Genomic DNA, 22,884 nt, shown 5'->3' with positions numbered 1-22,884 from the left:
AGTGGTGGATGGTATAAGGTGCTTTAGTACCAAAACGGATGGCACTGTGATAAACTGCATCCAGTTTGCTGAGTAGAGTATTGGAAGCTATTTTGTGGATGACATCGCCGAAGTCGAGGATCGGTAGGATAGTCAGTTTTACTAGGGTAAGTTTTGCGGCGTGAGTGAAGGAGGCTTTGTTTGCGAAATAGAAAGCCGACTCTAGATTTGATTTTGGATTGGAGATGTTTGATATGAGTCTGGAAGGAGAGAGTTTGCAGTCTAGCCAGACACCTAGGTACTTATAGATGTCCACATATTCTAGGTCGGAACCATCCAGGGTGGTGATGCTAGTCGGGCGTGCGGGTGCAGGCAGCGAACGGTTGAAAAGCATGCATTTGGTTTTACTAGCGTTTAAGAGCAGTTGGAGGCCACGGAAGGAGTGTTGTATGGCATTGAAGCTCGTTTGGAGGTTAGATAGCACAGTGTCCAAGGAAGGGCCAGAAGTATACAGAATGGTGTCGTCTGCGTAGAGGTGGATCAGGGAATCGCCCGCAGCAAAGGCAACATCATTGATATATACAGACAAAAGAGTCGGCCCAAGAATTGAACCCTGTGGTACCCCCATAGAGACTGGCAGAGGACCGGACAACATGCCCTCCGATTTGACACACTGAACTCTGTCTGCAAAGTAGTTGGTGAACCAGGCAATGCAGTCATTTGAAAAACCGAGGCTACTGAGTCTGCCGATAAGAATATGGTGATTGACAGAGTCGAAAGCCTTGGCCAGGTCGATGAAGACGGCTGCACAGTACTGTCTTTTATCGATGGCGGTTATGATATTGTTTAGTACCTTGAGTGTGGCTGAGGTGCAGTGATCTGTTTGTTGACTTGGCTTTCGAAGACCTTAGATAGGCAGGGCAGGATGGATATAGGTCTGTAACAGTTTGGGTCCAGGGTGTCTCCCCCTTTGAAGAGGGCGATGACCGCAGCAGCTTTCCAATCCTTGGGGATCTCAGATGATACGAAGAAGAGTTTGAACAGGCTGGTAATAGGGGTTGTGACAATGGCGGCGGACAGTTTCAGAAATAGAGGGTCCAGACTGTCATGCCCAGCTGATTTGTATAGGTCCAGGTTTTGCAGCTCTTTCAGAACATCTGCTATCTGGATTTGGGTAAAGGAGAAGCTGGGGGGGGGGGGGGGCTGTTACCTAGCCTCAGTGCAGTGGGCAGCTGGGAGGAGGTGCTCTTGTTCTGCATGGACTTTACAGTGTCCCAGAACTTTTTGGAGTTAGAGCTACAGGATGCAAATTTCTGCTTGAAGAAGCTGGCCTTTGCTTTCCTGACTGACTGCATGTATTGGTTCCTGACTTCCCTGAACAGTTGCATATCGCGGGGACTATTCAATGCTATTGCAGTCCGCCACAGGATGTTTTTGTGCTGGTCGAGGGCAGTCAGGTCTGGAGTGGAGTGAACCAAGGGCTATATCTGTACTGAACGGAGCATGCTTGTCTGAGATGGTGAGGAAGTTACTTTTAAAGAATGACCAGGCATCCTCAACTGACGGGATGAGGTCAATATCCTTCCAGGATACCCGGGCCAGGTCGATTAGAAAGGCCTGCTCACAGAAGTGTTTTAGGGAGCGTTTGACAGTGATGAGGGGTGGTCATTTGACCGCGGACCTGTAGCGGATACAGGCAATGAGGCAGTGATCGCTGCGATCCTGATTGAAGACAGCAGAGGTGTATTTGGAGGGAAAGTTGGTCAGGATAATGTCAATTAGGGTGCCATTGTTTACGGATTTAGGGTTGTACCTGGTGGGTTCCTTGATGATTTGTGTGAGATTGAGGGCATCTAGCTTAGATTGTAGGCCTGCCCGGGGTTTTAAGCATATCCCAGTTTATTTATTTTTATTTCACCTTTATTTAACCAGGTAGGCAAGTTGAGAACAAGTTCTCATTTACAATTGCGACCTGGCACCTAACAGAACAAACTCTGTAGCTAGATGGGGGGCGATCAATTCACAGATGGTGTCCAGGGCACAGCTGGGAGCTGAGGGGGGTCGGTAGCAGGCGGCAACAGTGAGAGTCTTATTTCTGGAGAGATTCATTTTTAAAATTAGAAGTTCGAATTGTTTGGGCATAGACCTGGAAAGTATGACAAAACTATATCGTACCTGTGCATCTGCGGTGAAAGGTGACAGAGCTAGAGCCGTGTTTGTTAGACCATGAGATCCCGAAAATTGTTTTTTTTTTGTCATAAAATAGTCTGTAGTGTCCGAATGGTTTGGCCTACACATTCTATTGCTCTACAACCCCCACAAGGGTCTTGGGTCTGAAGTCAATAAACTGATCTGTCACAGGTCAGGTTTTCTCCCTTGAGTGTGCTACTTGAGGTTGCCACTGGAGAGCAGCCTTTGGTTACTTCTAGTATCCAAGCAGCAATCAGACATTTGTTTCAATTGGCAAAGCTTCACCCAGGAGATGAGGGTTTTGATCACCCCATCAGTGGCAGGAATGCTGCTCAAAGACTCATTGTGCTTCGGCAGTACAGCCGGAGCGTAGCTGATTACGCTGTTGACTTTCGGACGCTCGTCGCTGAGAGTGGTTGGAATATAGAGGCACTTCTATCAGTCTTTCTGAACGGACTCCGCGAGGCCCTCAAGTACGAACTGGCTTCCCGGGACAACCCTGACACTCTGGAAGAGCTTACCATTCTGGCCATCTGGGTTGACAACCGGATTCAAGGGGTTCCGAGTTGGTTCCAGTGTTTTGGGCCTCGCTGAGGGAGTCGATTCTTCATTTGTTCCACTGCCGTATGCTGGGCCTGCTTGTCCTGTACCCCATCAGGGTTCTTCATATCCTTCAGAGGAACCGATGCAATTGGGAGGCACCAGACTTTCCGCTCTGGAGAGTCAGATACAGTCTCCTGAGGACCTGCTCATCTGGAGACTTCTGATCCTCCTGTTCCTCTGGCTGGGAATGACAAGCCTGACCTTTCCCGCATACCTCGGGATTAGGGTCAGGTCTTCAGCAAACAAAGGGCCAGCAAACTATCTCCTCACAGGCCCTACAATTGGGCCATCAACCTCCTGTTAGGTACCAGTCCTCCGAGAGGAGGGCTGTATTCTCTCTCAGGTCCAGAGACTGCAACCATGAACAGTTATATTGAGGAGGCGTGGCGGCTGATTTTCATCGGCCGCCCACTTCACCTGCAGGAGCGGATATGGATTACCGGGGTTTAAATAACATTACCATCAAGAACCGTTATCCCCCTTCCTCTTATGTCATCAGATTTTGAGAGACTCCAGGGAGCTACGGTTCTCTATAAATTGGATTAGGGAACGCGTACAATCTGGTGCGCATCAGACAGGGAGACGAGTGGAAGACAGCGTTCAACACTCCTAATGGACATTACGAGTACTGGGTCATGCCGTTTGGACTTACTAATGCTCCAGCTGTTTTTCCAGGCCCTGATTAATGATGTGATGTGTGACTTCCTTCACCAGTTCGTGTTTGTGTACCTGGATGACATCCTCATATTCTCCAAGTCCATGTCCAACATGTCTGCCAGGTTCTTCAAAGACTCCTCGCTCATCACTTGTTCGTGAAGATCGAAAAGTGTGTGTTTCACGTCCCTCAGATCTCCTTCCTGGGGTACATCGTGTCTCAGGACTGTGTACTGATGGACTCCCAAAAGGTAGGAGCGGTGGTCAACTGGCCGCGACCCAGCACGGTCAAAGCAAGTTCAGCGTTTTTTGGGTTTTGCTCATTTCTACCGGACATTTGTGAGAAACTTTAGTGCTGTGGCGACGCCATTGACAACACTCACCAAGGGCTCGGCTGGGCATGTATGCTGGACCACTGCTGCTGAGAAGGCGTTCCAGGATCTGAAACGTCGATTTTCTTCTGCACCCATTCTCGTTCATGCGGATCCTTCTCTTCCCTTCGTGATAGAGGTGGATGCCTCTGACGTTGGCTTGGGGGTGGTTCTGTCTCAGCGCTCGGCGAAAGACCAAAAGCTTCATCCCTGTGCCTTCTTCTCCAGGCGTCTCACTCCAGTGGAGAGGAACTATGATGTTGGCAATCAGGAACTTATTGTGGTCAAACTGGCTTAGGTGGAGTGGCGGCACTGGTTGGAGGGCTCGGAACATCCCTTTATGATTTGGACTGACCACAAGAACCTGGCCTACATCCAGGAGGCTAAACGCCTCAACCCCCGAAAGGCTCACTGGGCTCTCTTCTTCACTTGGTTCAGATTCACGTTATCTTACCGTCCGGGGTCTAAGAACGTGAAGCCGGATGCCCTTTCTCGCCAGTTCCCCAGCTTCAGTGAGGATCGCCCGCTTGAACCCATCATCCCCAGGTCGCTCATCCTCGGGCCGGTGTCCTGGGGTATAGAGACTGCAATGAGGGAGGTGCAAGGTAGGGAGGCAGTACCAGACGGCTGTCCAAATAACATACTTCTTGTTCCTCTTGGGGCACGGTCCAAGGTACTTCAGTGGTATCACTCATCGCGTCTCACCTCACACCCTGGAGGGCAGCAAACGCTAGAGTTTTTGAGGAGGTGGTTTTGGTTGCCCTCGGCGGAGGCGGACACTCTGACCTTTGAGGCTGCCTGTCCGACATGTGCCTGGAACAAGACTCCTTGTCAGCAACCTCTGGGGCTTCTTCATCCACTGCCAACACCTTCTCAACCCTGGTCCCATCTCTCTATGGATTTCATCATGGGCCTTCCATCCTCAGAGGGACTCACGGTCATTCTGGTCATTGTGGACCTATTTTCCAAGGCGGTACATTTCATTCTGCTGCCCAAGATTCCATCTGCCTGTGAGACTGCTCAGCTAGTCATTCAGCATGTTTTCCGCCTTCACGGACTTCCTCTGGATATAGTCTCTGACCGGGGCCCCCAGTTTGCCTCCAGATTTTGGAGGGCATTCTGTACTCTTCTGGGGTCATCAGCCAGTCTGTCCTTAGGTTATCACCCTCAGTCCAATGGTCAAACTGAGTGGGTGAACCAGGATATGGAGACCGCCTTTACGATGCTGTGTGTCCGCCAACCCCGCCACTTGGAGTCAGCACTTTCCCTGGGAGGAGTATACACACAACTCTCCAGTGTTCCTCCACTGGCTTGTCACCATTCCAGGTGTTGTACGGTTACCAGCCCCCCTGTTTCCAGATCAGGAGATTGAAGTGATGGTTCCGTCCACTCAACGCCTCATCTCTCATTGCCGCTGGACCTGGAAGAGGGCTCGGTCAGCGCTCCTGAGGTCCTCAGCTTGGGTTCAACGACAGGCCAACCGTCATCGCCACCCGAGTCCCCTCCTGCGTCCAGGCCAGATGGTCTGGTTGTCTACTAGGGATCTGCCTCTATCTGCCTCTGGAATCTAGGAAGTTGGTTCCCCTGTACGTTGGGCTATTCAAGGTTCTACAGTGCTTTAATCCAGTGACCTATCGCCTTCATCTTCCCTGGTCCATGAGGGTTCATCCCAAATTCCACATCTCCAGACTCAAGCCTGTGGTGTTCAGTCCTCTGGTTCCGGCCACTCGGCCTCCACCTCCGTCTCGCATGATTGCAGGACAGCCAGCCTACATTGTGCGACGTAACCTCTCCAGTCATCAGTTCCGGTGAGGGACACAGTATCTCGTGGACTGGGAAGGTTACAGGCCTGAGGAACGTTCTTGGGTTCCGGCCTGGCACATTATGGACCCGGACTCATTCGGGACTTCCGTCGACGTTCAACTACCCCTGGTGGACCATCGGGAGCCGTTCCTTGAGGGCGGGGGTGGAGGGGGGGATGACTATTTAGATTCCTCTGTGGACTGGGCCAGTTGCTCAGGTCTCATGATTTATTTAGTGTTCTCGTGTGCCCTTGCGTTGTTTTGCTATGAAGACCTTAAGTAAATACTCTAAAATAACATCAAATTGCCTAGAAGGCCAGCATCCTGGAATCGCCTCTTTAATGTTGACGTTGAGACTGGTGTTTTGCGGGTACTATTTAATGAAGCTGCCAGTTTGGGACTTGTGAGGCATCTGTTTGTCAAACTAAACACTAATGTACTTGTCCTCTTGCTCAGTTGTGCACTGGGGCCTCCCACTCCTCTTTCTATTCTGGTTAGGGCCAGTTTGCGCTGTTCTGTGAAGAGAGTAGTACACAGCGTTGTACCAAATTTCTTGGCAATTTCTCACATGGAATAGCCTTCATTTCTCAGAACAAGAATAGCCTGATGAGTTTCAGAAGAAAGTCCTTTGTTTCTGACCATTTTGAGCCTGTAATCAAACCCACAAATGCTGATGCTCCAGAAACTCAACTAGAAGGCCAGTTTTATTGCTTCTTTAATCAGTTGTCAGCTGTGCTAACATAATTGCAAAAGGGTTTTCTGATTATCAATTAGCCCTTTTAAAATGATAAACTTAGATTAGCTAACACAATGTGCCATTGGAACACAGGAGTGATGGTTGCTGATAATGGGCCTCTGTACGCCTATGTAGATATTCCATTACAAATCAGTCGTTTCCAGCTACAATAGTCGTTTACAACATTAACAATGTCTACACTGTATTTCTGATCAATTTGATGTTATTATTTATTTGTATTTTTTATTTTACCCCCTTTTCTCCCCAATTTCGTGGTATACAATTGTTTGTAATTACTATCTTGTCTCATCCCCACAACTCCCGTGCGGGCTCGGGAGAGACGAAGGTCAAAAGCCATGCGTCCTCCAAAACACAACCCAACCCGCACTGCTTCTTAACACAGCGCGCATCCAGCCACAGGAGTCGCTGGTGCGCGATGAGACAAGGATATCCCTACGGGCCAAACCCTCCCTAATCCGGACGACGCTAGGCCAGATGTTCCCATGGCTAAGGCAGGCAATGACCAACGAGGACTTGCACACAGAGTTGCTTTCACATTGTAGCACTTCAACTAGATGAGATACATTTAAATATGGAATGTATTCATTATGGCTTAATTTTGCTTTGATAATGTTGGTTCTGTACAAAATTCAAATAGTGTGCAGCAAAATTAAGTGAGTGACTAAATCAAAGCTGGTTTAAAATATGGTTTGCGGTGATTAAAATACTCACTCATGAATATCCAAATAACAAAACATTTATTTTTTACATATCATATTGTTCACCATGGCTGGTAATCACAATTGTCTTATTACTGTATCTTTTTTGAATCACACTGCTCTCTTCCGACTTCATATCCAATTCAACCTGTAGAAATCTTATTTTCATTTCATGTTCTTCCTTCAGCTATTTCATTTTATGCTCATTGTTACGAATCCCTTTTGGTCCAACAGTCTAGGGGGGATGGTAATGAGACACGTAACATAACTCATGCAAATTATAATTGTGACAAAGTAAAAGTGAGAACGAAATAACCACGACTACTGAAATCTACCGTCAAACTCAGGGTTTATTAATAAACACACAGTAATGGGGGGAGCAGGAAAAGGGGCTGAGCTGGACCCAAGGAAAGAAACAATAAGTATTCAAAAACACCCCTAAGCTAGACTAGCCTACTTTAACAACAGCTAACTAACTAACCAAAAATACAGTGGGTGGTCCGCCCAGTTCTAACTAGTGTATTTAACAAAGTCTACCTACGGGTAGTGTATGCCCATGGGCGACTTGTCTTGGTTTCCCCTTTTCCCACCAGCAAACAAACACCATAACAATACTCACAGGTGATGAAAGTGCTCAAACAAAAATACACAAAGAGAGTGAAACACAGACCTACAGACATGGCATTTACAGAGAGATTGACCTCAAGAGCAAATTACTGACAGGGTTTTTAAACCAAGGGAAAGGAACTGTGATTGGGTAGGAAACAGGAGGAGGTATGTCTTCTGATTGATGACTGATTGGGGAGTGATGATTTTCACCTGTGAGGGGAGAAGGAGAGAAAAGAAAGACACACACACAGGATACTTGTATCGGTAACACTCATGAAATTCTCTGACGAACTTATCATTCATGGTCATCTTTTATGTTCTCTGCTGAAAGGTGGTGGCAGCATCTTCTCTCAGGGATGCTATAGCAGATGGAGGGTACACACTCACTGTGCACTGGCTCTTCCAACCTGTTCAGATTCCCTTCCTCTGGAAAAAGAACACCGTTAGAAGCACAGATAAACTCGTATGATCCTTAGAATGAAAGAATAATAAAGATTGACAGACAATGGAATATATTTACCAAAGGAAGTAACCAATTTACTTTCTTTGGTATATGTACCATTTGTGCTCAGTTCTTCATCTGGACTGCCCAAATGGTCATCATCTGGTATACCATCCAGAGGTTGGTCATCATCTGGTATCATTTACATTTACATTTAAGTCATTTAGCAGACGCTCTTATCCAGAGCGACTTACAAATTGGTATACCATCCAGAGGTTGCTGGTGCCCTTTTACTCCAGACAGCTAAATCACTCAATTCATCAGTCTTGTCTTTTTTTGGTGATCAACCAACCGGTAGTAAATCGCTCTCTTCTGATCTCTGAATTCTCTCTTTTTTAAAGCCCGTTTAAGATTCTTCCACAGTCTATAAAAGGCAGATATCATTCAATATAAGTGATGTCACAAAATATGAATATGAGAAATGTGAAATATTGATAATAATGAAGATCTCACCTGAAGTTGCTGTACTCTTCTTGTTTACATTTTCATCTGCATTGAATTCACTACAAATTGCAGCCCAACCACTATTTTTCTGTTTTAGTAGCGTTTTTTCATACTCACTAAAGTTTTTTCAACTAATTATTTTTGCCTCTGCCATTGTCTCAAGATTCACACCAGTAATGGTGTTTTCTATTCCAGTCCGGGTTTTATGAGCACCATTAGACCAACAGCATGTGCTCATACTTAACGTAATCAGGCTTAACCCAGGTGTTCTCATTTAGGTTTACTTACCTTACTCGAGGACTCCATAGTCTCTGACTAACTAAGCCAAGTTCATGAAAGCTACTTAAATGTCCTAGTTTAAATAGTACACATTAAGGCCTACTCCTGGCTTAATCTAAACCCTGTCTGTGAGACCGGCCCATAGTTGAGTAGAACCCCTCCCCTGGTTTAGACTACTAAATGAACAAAAGTATCAAGCACTTACTACTACTTCACTCCATCCAGTAGATGGCAACAAAATACACTTTATATTAGAGTGTGGGGAGTCAGTCATTAGCCATTAGTTTACTCCAGAGATGTCATGTACTGTAATGTCCAGCATGTGGAGCCACATGATAACATATCTGCCTGGCTCACTGGAGAGGGCTACGGCATGGTTTTTGCATGGATAGTTTTACATCTATTCTTTATCATATCTGTTAGGTCGATCTACACCTGTCATTTCACTCCGAGGACATATAAGTGAATCTGATATGAACTAACACACACATGGTCAGGATAATGCTACCTAACTCGGGTCAAAGGTTATGTTACCGCTGTGCTAGTGTTAACTGGACCTGTTTGATTGTGTGTGTGTATTTGGGTGTAACTGTGTGTCAACATCTATGAAGGTAGATGTAATTAATGTGATTTATCGCTCATATCTGGAATGATGCAGGCAGACAAACCAAGCATTCACAAGCAGGGGACAATTCAAATTCACAAAAGCATGACGTTCTGGTAAAATATTGTGCTTGTTATGGCTCACGGGGCCTTTGTGATGGATATTTGTTACATGCTTTGTTAAACACTACATCATAGTTGGCATGATGGGCCTGGGCATGGGAGCACAGCGGGATACGCATGGAAGCGTGTGGATGCCATTGGTGGGGACAGGAGCCCAGTGATGATTGGCACACACTGCCTGCATGCGTGTTAAAACCTCCTGGTCCCTGTATGGTCTTTGGTACGGACATGGGAACTAGGCCATAGTTTACAGAGTATTTACATCACAAAGAGACGCTAATCCCTACTGAACAACACTTCTTACTGCAGAACCTTTTCCCCCTGGACCCTCCAAAGCTGTGAAGAAGAGAGAAAGCTAGCTTTGCATGCTGCAACAGTTGCATGACCCTGTCAATGTTTAATTCCAGGAGAATGGGTAAATAAATTGGCTTAATTATATTATTACAGTAGCTTAGTTTGACTTCATGGGGGGGGTCTGATACTGTTTACAATGTGTCACATAATTGTTCATTGTGACTGGTCTAGAGAAAGGCCTTTGTGCTGCTGAAACGTCAACATAAAACCCTCAAATATATCCCTTTTTTGTTTTGTTTCTATAGTACAGTATGAAGTTCTATAGTGGATAAGCTTTACTGTGAAGTGTTCATCTTCATCATTCTCTACACCGCTTAAACTGAACTCTGGACCTCAGCCAGTTCCACTGAGTTTTTTCATTGTTCCACTCTAGTATAAATCAAATCAAATTGATTGGTCACATACACATATTTAGCAGATGTTATTGCGGGTGTAGCAAAATGCTTGTGTTACTAGCTCCAACAGTGCAGTAGTATCTAACAATTCACAACAATACACAGACATCTAAAAGTAAAATAATGTAATTAAGAAATATATAAATATTAGGATGAGCAATGTCAGAGTGGCATTGACCAAAATTCAGTAGAATACAGTATATACATATGAAATGAGTAAAACAGTATGTAAACATTATTAAAGTGACCAGTGATTCCATGTCTATGTATATAGGGCAGCAGGCTCTAAGGTGCAGGGATGAGTAACTGGGTGGTAGTCGGCTAGTGGTGGTTATTTAACAGTCCAATGGCCTTGAGATAGAAGCTGATGCACTTCTATTGACCTCGCCTTCTGGATGGTAGTTGGGTTAAATAGCCATGGCTCGGGTGGTTAATGTCCTTGATGATCTTTTTGGCCTTCCTGTGACATCGGGTGCTGTAGATGTCCTGGAGGGCAGGCAGTGTACCCCCGGTGATGCGTTGGGCAGACCGCACCACCCTCTGGAAAGACCTGCGCTTGCAGGCAGTGCAGTTGCCGTACCAGGCGGTGATACAGCCCGACAGGATGCTCTCAATTGTAAATCTGTAAAAGTTTGTGAGGGTCTTAGGGGCCAATCTGAATTTCTTAAGCCTCCTGATGTTAGAAGCACTGACTGGATACATTAAAAAGGTGTTAGAATGGGAGAGAGTTGACTTTGTATGTGCTTTCCCCTTTTTTGACGAGATACATTATGACACAGTTGAGTTAGAGTTGTTGTTATGTGGAATTTCCTCCCGAGGAATAAAATGGTAGTCAGTGTCTTGCTTTTGAGAAGCTTATTTAACATTCCTCTAATTCCAGTCGTGTCAGTTATTGACAATCACGGAGTGCAGTTTGCCTGGCCCCAACCAAACTGATGCATCACGTGGTCAGGGCCCCATGCTGTTAGTGCAGTTAGCAACAGCAATGAAAACAGCACACACATCCAGATGGTAGATAGCTTGTGCTGCGAGTTGTCTTTTTGGCATCCAGTGTTTCTTGCGATCAGTGCTTTCCCTCAGGCTGTAAGGATTAGAGATGGTACTGGGTCATCTTGACACATCTGAGGTGAGACGGGAAGTGAAGAAGAGGAACAAGACAAAGAGTGGGAAGCTGGAAAGAGGATGTGTAGTCTAAAGAGAGCGAAAACATGAGAAAGAGGAAAGGGAGCAATACAGACAGCAGAGAAAGAAAAACGAAAGCGGAACATGTGTGAATGAAGAATAGAAACATGGTAGAAGGTCAGCTGACCAATGGAAGAAGTTTCAGGTTTGTCAAAGTGTGATGAGAGGTAAGGGAATGGGTGCATGGAAGACACACTTTCACACCATTAGTCTGCTACCCTCTTCCAAAATACACACACAGATTTCCAAGCTTCTCTACACTATTGTAGGAGCTCCCTCCCTGCTCACAATAACATTGGAAAATACATTTCAATTATGTAACTCCAAATCGACTCAACCCCCCGAGTGCCGTTTACATCTAACATCTTATCTAGCATGCATTTCCCAATCATGTGCACTGAGGAGTGAATGGCATCTATCAGGAGTCACTGACGTATTGGTCCTATTACCATTGACTTCTCTTTTCAACGACCCATTCATTGCCCCTCATTATACCCCTCCAGACCCACAGTCAGTCTACATCACACTCCGGGGCCAGCTCGATTGTGCTTAATTAAAGTATTGATTGTGTTAACGAGGCTAGATTTCCAGTCCACAGAGGCTACCTGCTGATTGGGCCTGATCTTTCGGAAGCCTTCGGCATTATTTCCTTTACTGTTCAACAAACAAGTGCACTTACCGTACTGGAAGTCCCTACAGCTTCCATTTTAACTGTGCCCTGTGTCCCTGTTCAGCAGGCAGAGATAATAAACGAACACGCTAACCTACTTTTTCCCTACAGCTGAAACCTGGACTGAGGCTGGGCCCTGCCTCGCGGGGGATGAGGCCCCCACCAAGACACCAGGAGGAGGGGGGGGGGTTTATGACCTCACTTCAGGCTGAAATAACAGCCCCTCCAGTCCCATAGACATGTTCCATATCCCTAAAATACAAATCTGGGTTAGCTAGGGAGAGAAGCACATGGTGAGGGTTGTCATGGGCGACAGCAGAAACCAAGGTGTAAAGGGAGACAAGACCACCTTTACTCTGTGTTTCTGTATGAGGGCAGTAGACTGTTGCTTATTGGTTGAGAGTGAGAACAGATGTGTTTGAGCACATGCACATCTTCCCTGGCACCTGAGGTCTAAGCCAAAGACAGACCCCCAATTCATTCATGTCTCTCTTAACATTGTCACCCTCCAACACTCAGTTAATTTCATTCATGTCTCTCTTAACCTTCAGCCACCCTCCAACACTGGCTGTTTATTTTTGTTATTTGGAAATGTGCTGCTGCTAGGAAGTATAGTTTATTGGTGAAACAGGTGAAACTATGCATAGGTAAAACAAATAAAAGGTTGAGGAGTCTAGACAAAGTGGGGGAAAAATTGCAAGAGGATCACCATGGGAGTAAAAGTCAAATAAATGGGATATATTTGCTTTTAAGTCATCCATTTATTGCTGTTTCGTGAATACCTGCTCTGTGTGCAGAATGACATGTACACACAGTAGTGTTGTAAATCTATTGGTTTCTAATGGTGAATTATCAATGCTGTACAGGAAAGGTCTGGGCTCATGCATTTCCTCACATGGTGCCAAGACACACAAGTAAGCAGATTGTTTTATATGATTCTTATTGCGTTTGGCACACACATCCATAAAAGTTAGTGCTCACACTTTTTTTCGTCCATCGTCTCCCGCTCTCTCTCGCACTCTCTCAAGCCTAGCTCACCATCACAAAAAAGGCCATGGAACACATTTAATGAGAAGTATTCCCTCCCATCTCATACTGTAGCCCTTTCATAACTCCAGTGATATGTTTTAGCCTGCTTCTTCCTGTTGGAATGGGTGAGGGAGAGAGTTATGTCCCATGTCAACACAGCTTAGAGACGTTCCCTGTCTCTCCGCCCACCCACACTCACAGTGCAAGTAATGTAGCCATGACAGAGAGCAGGGTTATTGCAGTCATACTGAATGGTTCCTGGTTCCAGATCCGTTTGTGCTGTATCCAAATGTATCTATTTGTTTGGCAATGACAATAGGTGCTGACACAGCACAAACAATAGATCTAGACTAGAGAAAGAAGTGCATATATAGTGTAACAACAATAATAGAAACACAATGAGAATAGATGGAGATTCCTAGTCACTTTGAGCCTCTCCTAATAATATAATATATTGTGTGAAACAAGGGTAAGAAAACTATTGCTCTTTTAATGTTAGTACCATGACGCCAAAGTCCACAAAAACATTTGATGTTATTATCTCATAAACCTGAAAATCTCCTGCTGATGTACATCAATTCATATTTCCATTTGTTATGAAGGAGGATGCATAGTGAGTGTCAGGATAGGCATTTTTAAGAGTAAAAAAAATATATACATACAAATATAAGTCGATGCCTTGGCTGTCTGTACAATGTGTATTGCTGTTTATGTGAAGGCGATGTTATGGTTTATGACAGCGTTTCCCAAATTCGGTCCTCGGAACCCCAAGTGGAACACATTTAGTATTTTTCCTTAACACTACACAGCTGATTCAAATTATCAAAGCTAGATAATTAGTTGATTATTTGAATCAGCTGAGTAGTGCTAGGACAAAAAACAAAATGTGCACCCTTTGGGGTCGTGAGGACAGAGTTTGGGAAACCCTGGTTTGTGATGTGAAGTTGGCAATTTAACACAAAATGTCAGTGACAGATAGAGTTTCATTGTTCTGTCTACATAGTTCATTCTGCTTTATATAACATCCGCTTGTTAGCTAGAGAGATGACTCAGAGGAGCACAGATTATTGTCTCTGTCCTCTAAACAATTTCCAGACCAGGAGAATGTTGTTGCTTGTCCTCTGGGCTGTATTCTACTGACATCAGTAAATCATACAGAGCAGCCTAGAGCTTTAAGTCACATCTCATTACTTCATGGTAGTTGGTCACTTTGTTTCTCCTCAGTCAGAGAGAAAAAAAAGGCCACAGTCCCCAGAAACAATCCAGACTACTACTTTTACTTCTGTTTGTCATAAGTCCTTGGCAGATCAGATAGATGGTTAAGTTTATTTAATCATTTCCCACCCCTCCTGGTTCTCTACTTGGACCGGTCCTGCCGTGCCCCCGCACCACCAACACCCCCATGGGGAGGTGGTCAGTGGGCTGCTCCGTTGTAAGACTTGCCATACATAATGAAGTCTGTCTCTATTGGGTGGCTGGAGATGGGCTGCTTGTAGAGGGGGTTGGAGGCCTGGAGAGAGAGATGAAAGAAAGCGAGGGAGAGAGAAGGGGAGAGAGTAACAGAAAGTTTGAAAAATTGGTCAGTTCAGCAACATGCACATGTTGAGGCAGGATGGACATTTAAACCAGTCTCAGAATTTTGGAACAGTCAGTGTTCCAAACAGTTCTTCCACTAACTGACAGCTATGTGGTCCAACATGAGGTCTGATGGTTCAACACATTTTTTTTGTTCCAGCAAATGCTTCAAGTTAGGCTCTTCACACTGATCACATTTAAGTGGTCATATAGAGCATATCATACAGAGCTACCGCACAGAGCTTCACAGCCAACTCCGAAGCTATGGTTGAAGACACGAACAAGTACAAGAATTCCCACTACGACCTCAGCAGAGCCATCAAACAGGCACAATGACAATATAGGATCAAGGTGGAATCCTATTACACCGGCGTCGATGCTCGACGCATGGGCTACAGTCCATAACAGATTACAAAAGGTGGATCTAGCCGTGATCTATTTTTCTTAGATTGTGCCACAATAAATGAAATTGAACACAGAATGAACAGAAGGCCAGACAAGAAAGTGCGCACTTATCTATATTCCATCAGTGCGCAACAATGCCTAATTAATCATAACCATTACAGAGAACAAATCCTAATTGCCCCAGACATACATACAGTCAATAAAAAAACAAGTGCCATTTAAGTTTGATTTATTGAAACCGTAATACCAACTGGTTATATTATATTGTGGAACACAATCTTCAAAAAGATAGTAACCTCAGCAGTGGCGCTTGCTTGCAGAAGCCTATGGCTGTGCAATAGAATAGCATTGTTTTGTTAATTTAGCAGACAAGACGATCTTATTTCCCAAGCCCTTATCACAGACAAGACACCTATTTTGTAGTAAAAAACATGTAATATAACAGAATACATTTCCAAATGAAAAAAAAAGTTACCAGTGCTAAGTGATGTGCATATCCTGTCTTGAACAGTTATTCTCAGTGGTCATTTGAAATGGGCTCAATTTGGCGAGTTGAAAGACATCAGCCTAGGATAACCAATTCTAAAAATGTCACTAGCAGTTCGCAAAGTAGCTTAAGCGGGGGAAAAAACGGGACACAATTATTCCAAAACTGCCTCTCATTGATGGAATACATATTGTCATACTTCAATCAACCAGTCCATTTTGAATGTGGGATAAAACTGTCATGATTTGTCAAGGAATGTCGATTGTGTATCCCGCAGATACGTTTTTATAGGGATTTATTTCTGTAGGCCTAAAGGGAGCTTGTGTACACACTCACGACGCGTGTGTAGAGGGAGAGGTCAAACGCAATTGAGTGAGTGAGACACCGAGAGGAAAGGGAATTTAGGGAGATGAACTGAGTGATGCTTGGCTTGGTTTCGTTTTTGTGGTGCCCCGTAAATGAACATGTAGGCCTATGGAACACTAGACTCAAAGAAAACTAACGTAGCCTTCAAGACAAAAATATATATAATAATTCAAAGCATATTCCACCAAATAGTTTTACAGTATTTAAAAAAAACCCATCTCTTGTTAAAGATAGTTTTGAGTCCGTCGATATGTTATTTTAATTAACCTTTATTTATCTAGGCAAGTCAATTAAGAACAAATTCTTATTAAAGACGGCTTAACCCGGCCAAACCCGGCCAACGCTGGGCGGAGTCAAACGAGACTAATGCGCATCTCTACCTCAGACAGAATTTTTTAGTTTGAAGCGCTGTCAGTTTCAGCAACTTGATTTGAATAAAATTGGATTCGACCATGAAAGGTGTTTAAAACTGGTCTCAGCAGAATACATATCTGATGCAACGAGGGTAAAAACTACTTATTTGGTCAATATTACTTGTCAAGCAGAGCTGTTTTATCGACACAAATATCCTACACTTTTTCTATTTTGCGCATAGGCACATACGCTACATTGTAACTTTTTTAACTTAACTGGCCAAGTCAGTTAAGAACAATATATTATTAACAATGATGGCCTAGGAACTACCTTGTTCAGGGGCAGAAGGAGAGATTTTTACCTCGTCAGCTCGGGGATTTGAACTAGCAACCTTTTGTTTACAGGCCCAACGCTCTAACCACTAGGCTACCTGCACCCCCATATGAGGTTCAACCACGACTGTTACATTTGTAACTGAATGAAGACATTTTGACAATGGAATTTAACCTATTGTTAAGAAAAAAAGATGGGGAAAAATGTAGAATGAATCATACAATATTAGGCCTACTGATTATTTCTCAGTATCTACTTGCAAGCTACCGGACATACATTTTTCTGCAACCTTTGGTAGACTGATGAAAGGCTACTCTGAGTCAGTGGGTGAATCTCAATTGCATACTTCTCATATCTTCTCAAAACCCATTGAATGAGAAAGCTGGAGGTCCCTCTCCTTTGACCTTTTCCTCCAATGTATTTTGAGGGGAGAGGGGACGCAAACAATTGTGATTATCTCACAGGCTGCGATACAGTTTAGCCTAATCAGACCTGCACGTGCTCATCATGGTTCTTATAGGCAAAGTCAAATGACAAAATTGCATTCTCTTGTTTCTTCAACTCTCATCGTAGTTCTTGTGTGGTTTTTATTCATATTTAAATGTTTTATTATATTTTCTAAACTCAGCAAAAAAAAAGAAACATCCTCTCACTGTCAACTGCGTTTATTTTCAGCAAACTTAACATGGGTAAAAAATGTTATGTACATAAGTTTTGACAAACTGAACAAATATGTGACTAACAGAAATGGAATAATGTGTCCCTGAACAAAGTGGGGGTCAAAATAAAAAGTAATAGTCAGTATCTGGTGTGGCCACCAGCTGCATTAAGTACTGCAGTGCATCTCCTCCTCATGGACTGCACCAGATTTGACAGTTCTTGCTGTGAGATGTTACCCCACTCTTCCACCAAGGAACCTGCAAGTTCCCAGATATTTCTGGGGGGAATGGCCCTAGGAATGGGATTGAGATCCGGGCTCTTCGCTGGCCATGACAGAAGACTGACATTTCTGTCTTTTAGGAAATCACGCACAGAACGAGCAGTATGGCTGGTGGCATTGTCATGCTGGAGGGTCATGTCAGGATGAGCCTGCAAGAAGGGTGCCACATGAGGGAGGAGGATGTCTTCCCTGTAACGCACAGCGTTGAGATTGCCTGCAATTGACAACAAGCTCAGTCCGATGATGCTGTGACACACCACCCCAGACCGTGACGGGCCCTCCACCTCCAAATTGATCCCACTCCAGAGTACAAGCCTCAGTGTAACGCTCACTCCTTCGACGATAAACGTGAATCCGACCATCACCCCTAGTGAGACAAAACCGCGACTCGTCAGTGAAGAGCACTTTTTGCCAGTCCTGCCTGGTCCAGCGATGGTGGGTTTGTGCCAATAGGTGACGTCGTTTCCAGTGATGTCTGGTGAGGACCTGCCTTACAACAGGCCTACAAGCACTCAGTCCAGCCTCTCTCAGCCTATTGCGGACAGTCTGAGCACTGATGGAGGGATTGTGTTCCTGGTGTAACTCGGGCAGTTGTTGCCATCCTGTACCGGTCCCGCAGGTGTGATGTTCAAATGTACCGATCCTGTGCAGGTGTTGTTACACGTGGTCTGTCACTGTGAGGACAATCAGCTGTCTGTCCTGTCTCCCTGTAGCGCTGTCTTAGGCCTCTCACAGTAGGGACATTGCAAATTATTTCCCTGGCCACATTTACATCATGCCTCCTTGCAGCATGCCTAAGGCACATTCACGCAGATGAGCAGGGATCCTGGGCATATTTTTGTGTGTGTTTTTCAGCGTCAGTAGAAAGGCCTCTTTAGTGTCCTAAGTTTTCATAACTGTGACCTTAATTGCCTAGCGTCTGTAAGCTGTTAGTGTCTTAACGACCGTTCCACAGGTGTATGTTCTTAATTGTTTATGGTTCATTGAACAAGCATGGGAAACAGAATTTAAAACCTTTTCAATGAAGATCTGTGAAGTTATTTATATTTTTACAAATTATCTTTGTAAGACAGGGTCCTGAAAAATGAACTTTTTTTTGTTTGTTGCTGAGTTTATATTATTAGTATTACTACATTGTTGGGAAATAGCTCTCAGGGTAAGAATATCACTGTACTGTTTTACACCCGTTGTATCCTGTGCACGTGGGGAATAAAACTTTGAAAAACATCTTTGTTCCTTCCCCAGTTCACACATATGGCTTCAGTGTTATGATACATGGAAACTGTTCCAAAAGTACATTAGATGTATACCACAATGAGATGAAAGACAACAATTACATTCCACAACTTGGCATTTCAAATGGGATGTGCTTATATCCTATCCTTCGCAGACATGCAAGTCTCATCACTTATATAGGCCTACTCTTGTCCCAAAACAGGCATCACAGCAATTCACACAGCCTTTCATTTGATAGATGGTGTAATAGACCTCATTGACTCCCATATCAAATGTGGCTCAGTCACATATGAATTCAACCTGTTTATATGTGCAGTGCCTTCTGAAAATATTCATACCCCTCCTTGACTTATTCCACATTTTGTTGTGTTACAGCCTGAATTCAAAATGTATGCATTTTCTCACCCATTTATCGACACACAATACCCCCTAACGACAATGGGAAAACATATTTTTCGATTTTTGTTGATAATTTATTGAAAATGAAATACAGATATATTTAATTCACATCAGTATTCACACCCCTGAATCAATGCATGGTAAAACCAGTGATTACAGCTGTGAGTCTGAGTAAGTCTCGAGCTTTGCACACCTGGATTGTACAATATTTGCCCATTATTCCTTTTCAAATTCTCCAAGTTCTGTTAAGTTGGTTGTTGACCATTGCTAAACACCCATTTTCAAGTCTTGCCATAGATTTAAGCTGATTTAAGTCAAAACTAGTGCTAGGCCACTCAGGAACATTCAATGTCGTCTTGGTAAGCAACACCAGTGTATATTTGGCCTTGTGTTTTAGGTTACTGTCCTGCTGAAAGGTGAATTAATCTCCCAGTGTCTGGTGGAAAGCAGAGTGAACCAGGTTTTCTTCTGGGATTTTGCCTGTGCTTAGATCTATTTAGTTTATTTTCATCCCCACCCCCCCCAAAAACCTATAGTCCTTGCTGATGACAAGCAAACCCATAGCATGATGCAGCTACCCCCATGCTTGAAAATATGAAGAGTGGTTCTCCGTGATGTGTTGGATTTTCCATTAAAAAAACACTTTGCATTCAGGACATGAAGTTAATTTCTATGCAGCATTACTTTAGTTCCTTATTGCAAACAGAATGCATATTTTGGAATATTTTCATTATGTACATGCATCCTTTTTACTCTTGCCATTTAGGTTAGTTTTGTGGAGTAAGTACAATCACTGCCATTAAACTCTTGAACTGTTTTAAAGTCACAATTGGCCTCCGGCAATGGAGTTAGGAAGGACGCCTGTATCTTTGTAGTGACTGGGTGTATTGATACACCATCCAAAGTGTAATTAATAATGCTCAAAGGGATAGTCAAGGTCTGCTTTCTTTTTTTGCAAGGCATTGGAAAACACTCCCTGGTCTTTGTGGTTTAATTCTGTTTGAAATTCACTGTTTGACTGAGGGACCTTACAGATAATTATATGAGTGGGGTAAAGAGATGAGGTAGTCATATTTTTTAAAATTTAAACACTATTAATGCACAAAGAGTTCATGCAACTTATGTGACTTGTTAAGCACATTTTTACTCCTGAACTTATTTAGGCTTGCCATAACAAAAGGGGTTGAATACTACTGACTCAACACATCTCTGCTTTTCATTTTCTATTCATTTGTAAACATTTCAAAAAACATAATTCCACTTTGACAGTGTGTAGGCCAGTGACATCAAAAAGATTTATATTCAGGCTGTAACAACAAAAATATTGAAAAAGTAAATTTTCTGAAGGCACTTGTAAATCACTGTTATAAATAGGACAGTCATCCTCCTCACCATCTCGTAACGTGCGCGGCAGCGTGCGCTCTGGAAGCGGGCAAACTCCCGTCGGTCGTGCACGGTGATGACCAGCTTCCAGATGGCTAGCAGCACAATGCCCACCAGCAGGATACTGCCCACCACTGCCAGGAGGACCGTCATGGCATCCGGCGCTGCGCCACACTCTGGAGACGGGAGGGGAGACAAACAAAGATTATTAAAAAGCAGATATACATAGGAACTAAGAAAATACACAAAGATCTAGATAGGAGAAATATATAAAGAGTAATATACACCGAACAAAAATATAAGCACCATGGTCAAAGTGTTGGTCCCATGTTTCATGAGTTGAAATAAAAGATCACAGAAACGTTCCATACGCACAAAAGGCTTATTTCTCTCACGTTGCGCACAAATAGTTTACATCTCCGTTAGTAAGCATTTCTCCTTTGCCAAGATAATCCAAGATTTTAAGGGGGGGTGCAATTGGCAGGAACGGCCACCAGAGCTGTTTCCATAGAATAGAATGTTAATTTCTCTACCATTAGCCACCATAAGAGTGGTCTATGGTAGAGGTGGGGTTATGGTATGCGCAGGCATAAGGTACGGACAACGAACACAATTGCATTTTATCAATGGCAATTTGAATGCAGTTACTGTGATGAGATCCTGAGGCCCGTTGCCATGCCTTTCATCCACGTTTCAGCATGATAATGCACAGCCCCATGGAACTGTACACAATTCCTGGAAGCCGAAAATGTCCCAGTTCTTGAATGAACTGAATACTCACTAGACATGTCACCCATTGAGCATGTTTGGGATGCTCTGGATCCACAGGCCACAATCAACAGCCTCTATGCTAAGGAGATGTGTTGCGCGGCATAAGGCAAATGGTGGTCATACCAGATACTGACTGGTTCTCTGATCCACGCCCCTACCGTTTAAAAAAAAAAAGGTATCTGAAAAACAGATGCATATCTGTATTCCCAGTCATGTGAAATCCATACATTCCTAGACAGTCCTAGTTAATTAATTAATTAAAATGGACTGATTTCCTTATTAAATTACATTACATTTAAGTCATTTAGCAGACGCTCTTATCCAGAGCGACTTACAAATTGGTGCTTTCACCTTATGACATCCAGTGGAACAGCCACATTACAATAGTGCATCTAGGTCTTTTAAGGGGGGTGAGAAGGATTACTTTATCCTATCCTAGGTATTCCTTAAAGAGGTGGGGTTTCAGGTGTCTCCGGAAGGTGGTGATTGACTCCGCTGTCCTGGCGTCGTGAGGGAGTTTGTTCCACCATTGGGGGGCCAGAGCAGCGAACAGTTTTGACTGGGCTGAGCGGGAACTGTACTTCCTCAGTGGTAGGGAGGCGAGCAGGCCAGAGGTGGATGAACGCAGTGCCCTTGTTTGGGTGTAGGGCCTGATCAGAGCCTGGAGGTACTGAGGTGCCGTTCCCCTCACAGCTCCGTAGGCAAGCACCATGGTCTTGTAGCGGATGCGAGCTTCAACTGGAAGCCAGTGGAGAGAGCGGAGGAGCGGGGTGACGTGAGAGAACTTGGGAAGGTTGAACACCAGACGGGCTGCGGCGTTCTGGATGAGTTGTAGGGGTTTAATGGCACAGGCAGGGAGCCCAGCCAACAGCGAGTTGCAGTAATCCAGACGGGAGATGACAAGTGCCTGGATTAGGACCTGCGACGCTTCCTGTGTGAGGCAGGGTCGTACTCTGCGGATGTTGTAGAGCATGAACCTACAGGAACGGGCCACCGCCTTGATGTTATTTGAGAACGACAGGGTGTTGTCCAGGATCACGCCAAGGTTCTTAGCGCTCTGGGAGGAGGACACAATGGAGTTGTCAACCGTGATGGCGAGATCATGGAACGGGCAGTCCTTCCCCGGGAGGAAGAGCAGCTCCGTCTTGCCGAGGTTCAGCTTGAGGTGATGATCCGTCATCCACACTTATATAAACTAACTCCGTAAAACCTATAAAATTGTTGCGTTTATATTTATGTTCAGTGTGTGTGTGTATGTGTGTGTGTATGTATACACACACACACACACACACACACACACACACATATATATACATACACTGCTAAAAATAAATAAAGGGAACACTTAAACAACAATGTAACTCCAAGTCAATCACACTTCTATGAAATCA

The 22,884-nt window shown here is 44.2% G+C and overlaps 1 protein-coding gene across 1 annotated transcript in view; it reads right to left on the bottom strand.

Annotated features, from left to right (window-relative positions):
- Positions 1–13,714: 13,714 nt before the first annotated feature.
- Positions 13,715–22,884, bottom strand: part of LOC115110682 (integrin beta-5-like) — a 96,603-nt gene continuing 87,433 nt past the window's right edge. Inside the window, exons 14-15 of the mRNA XM_029636528.2 lie at positions 20,732–20,898; positions 13,715–14,754 (exon numbers count right to left, since the gene is read on the bottom strand). Of these exons, the coding sequence (XP_029492388.1) occupies positions 14,659–14,754; positions 20,732–20,898 (263 nt within the window). The 3' untranslated portion in view covers positions 13,715–14,658. The remainder of the gene's footprint in view (positions 14,755–20,731; positions 20,899–22,884) is intronic.

This window comes from Oncorhynchus nerka, linkage group LG3 (genome assembly GCF_034236695.1).
Source record: "Oncorhynchus nerka isolate Pitt River linkage group LG3, Oner_Uvic_2.0, whole genome shotgun sequence".
In the NCBI taxonomy this organism is placed as follows: Eukaryota; Metazoa; Chordata; class Actinopteri; order Salmoniformes; family Salmonidae; genus Oncorhynchus; species Oncorhynchus nerka.
The sequence above is the reverse complement of the archived record's forward strand: the minus strand, read 5'-3'. Positions and strand labels throughout refer to the sequence as shown.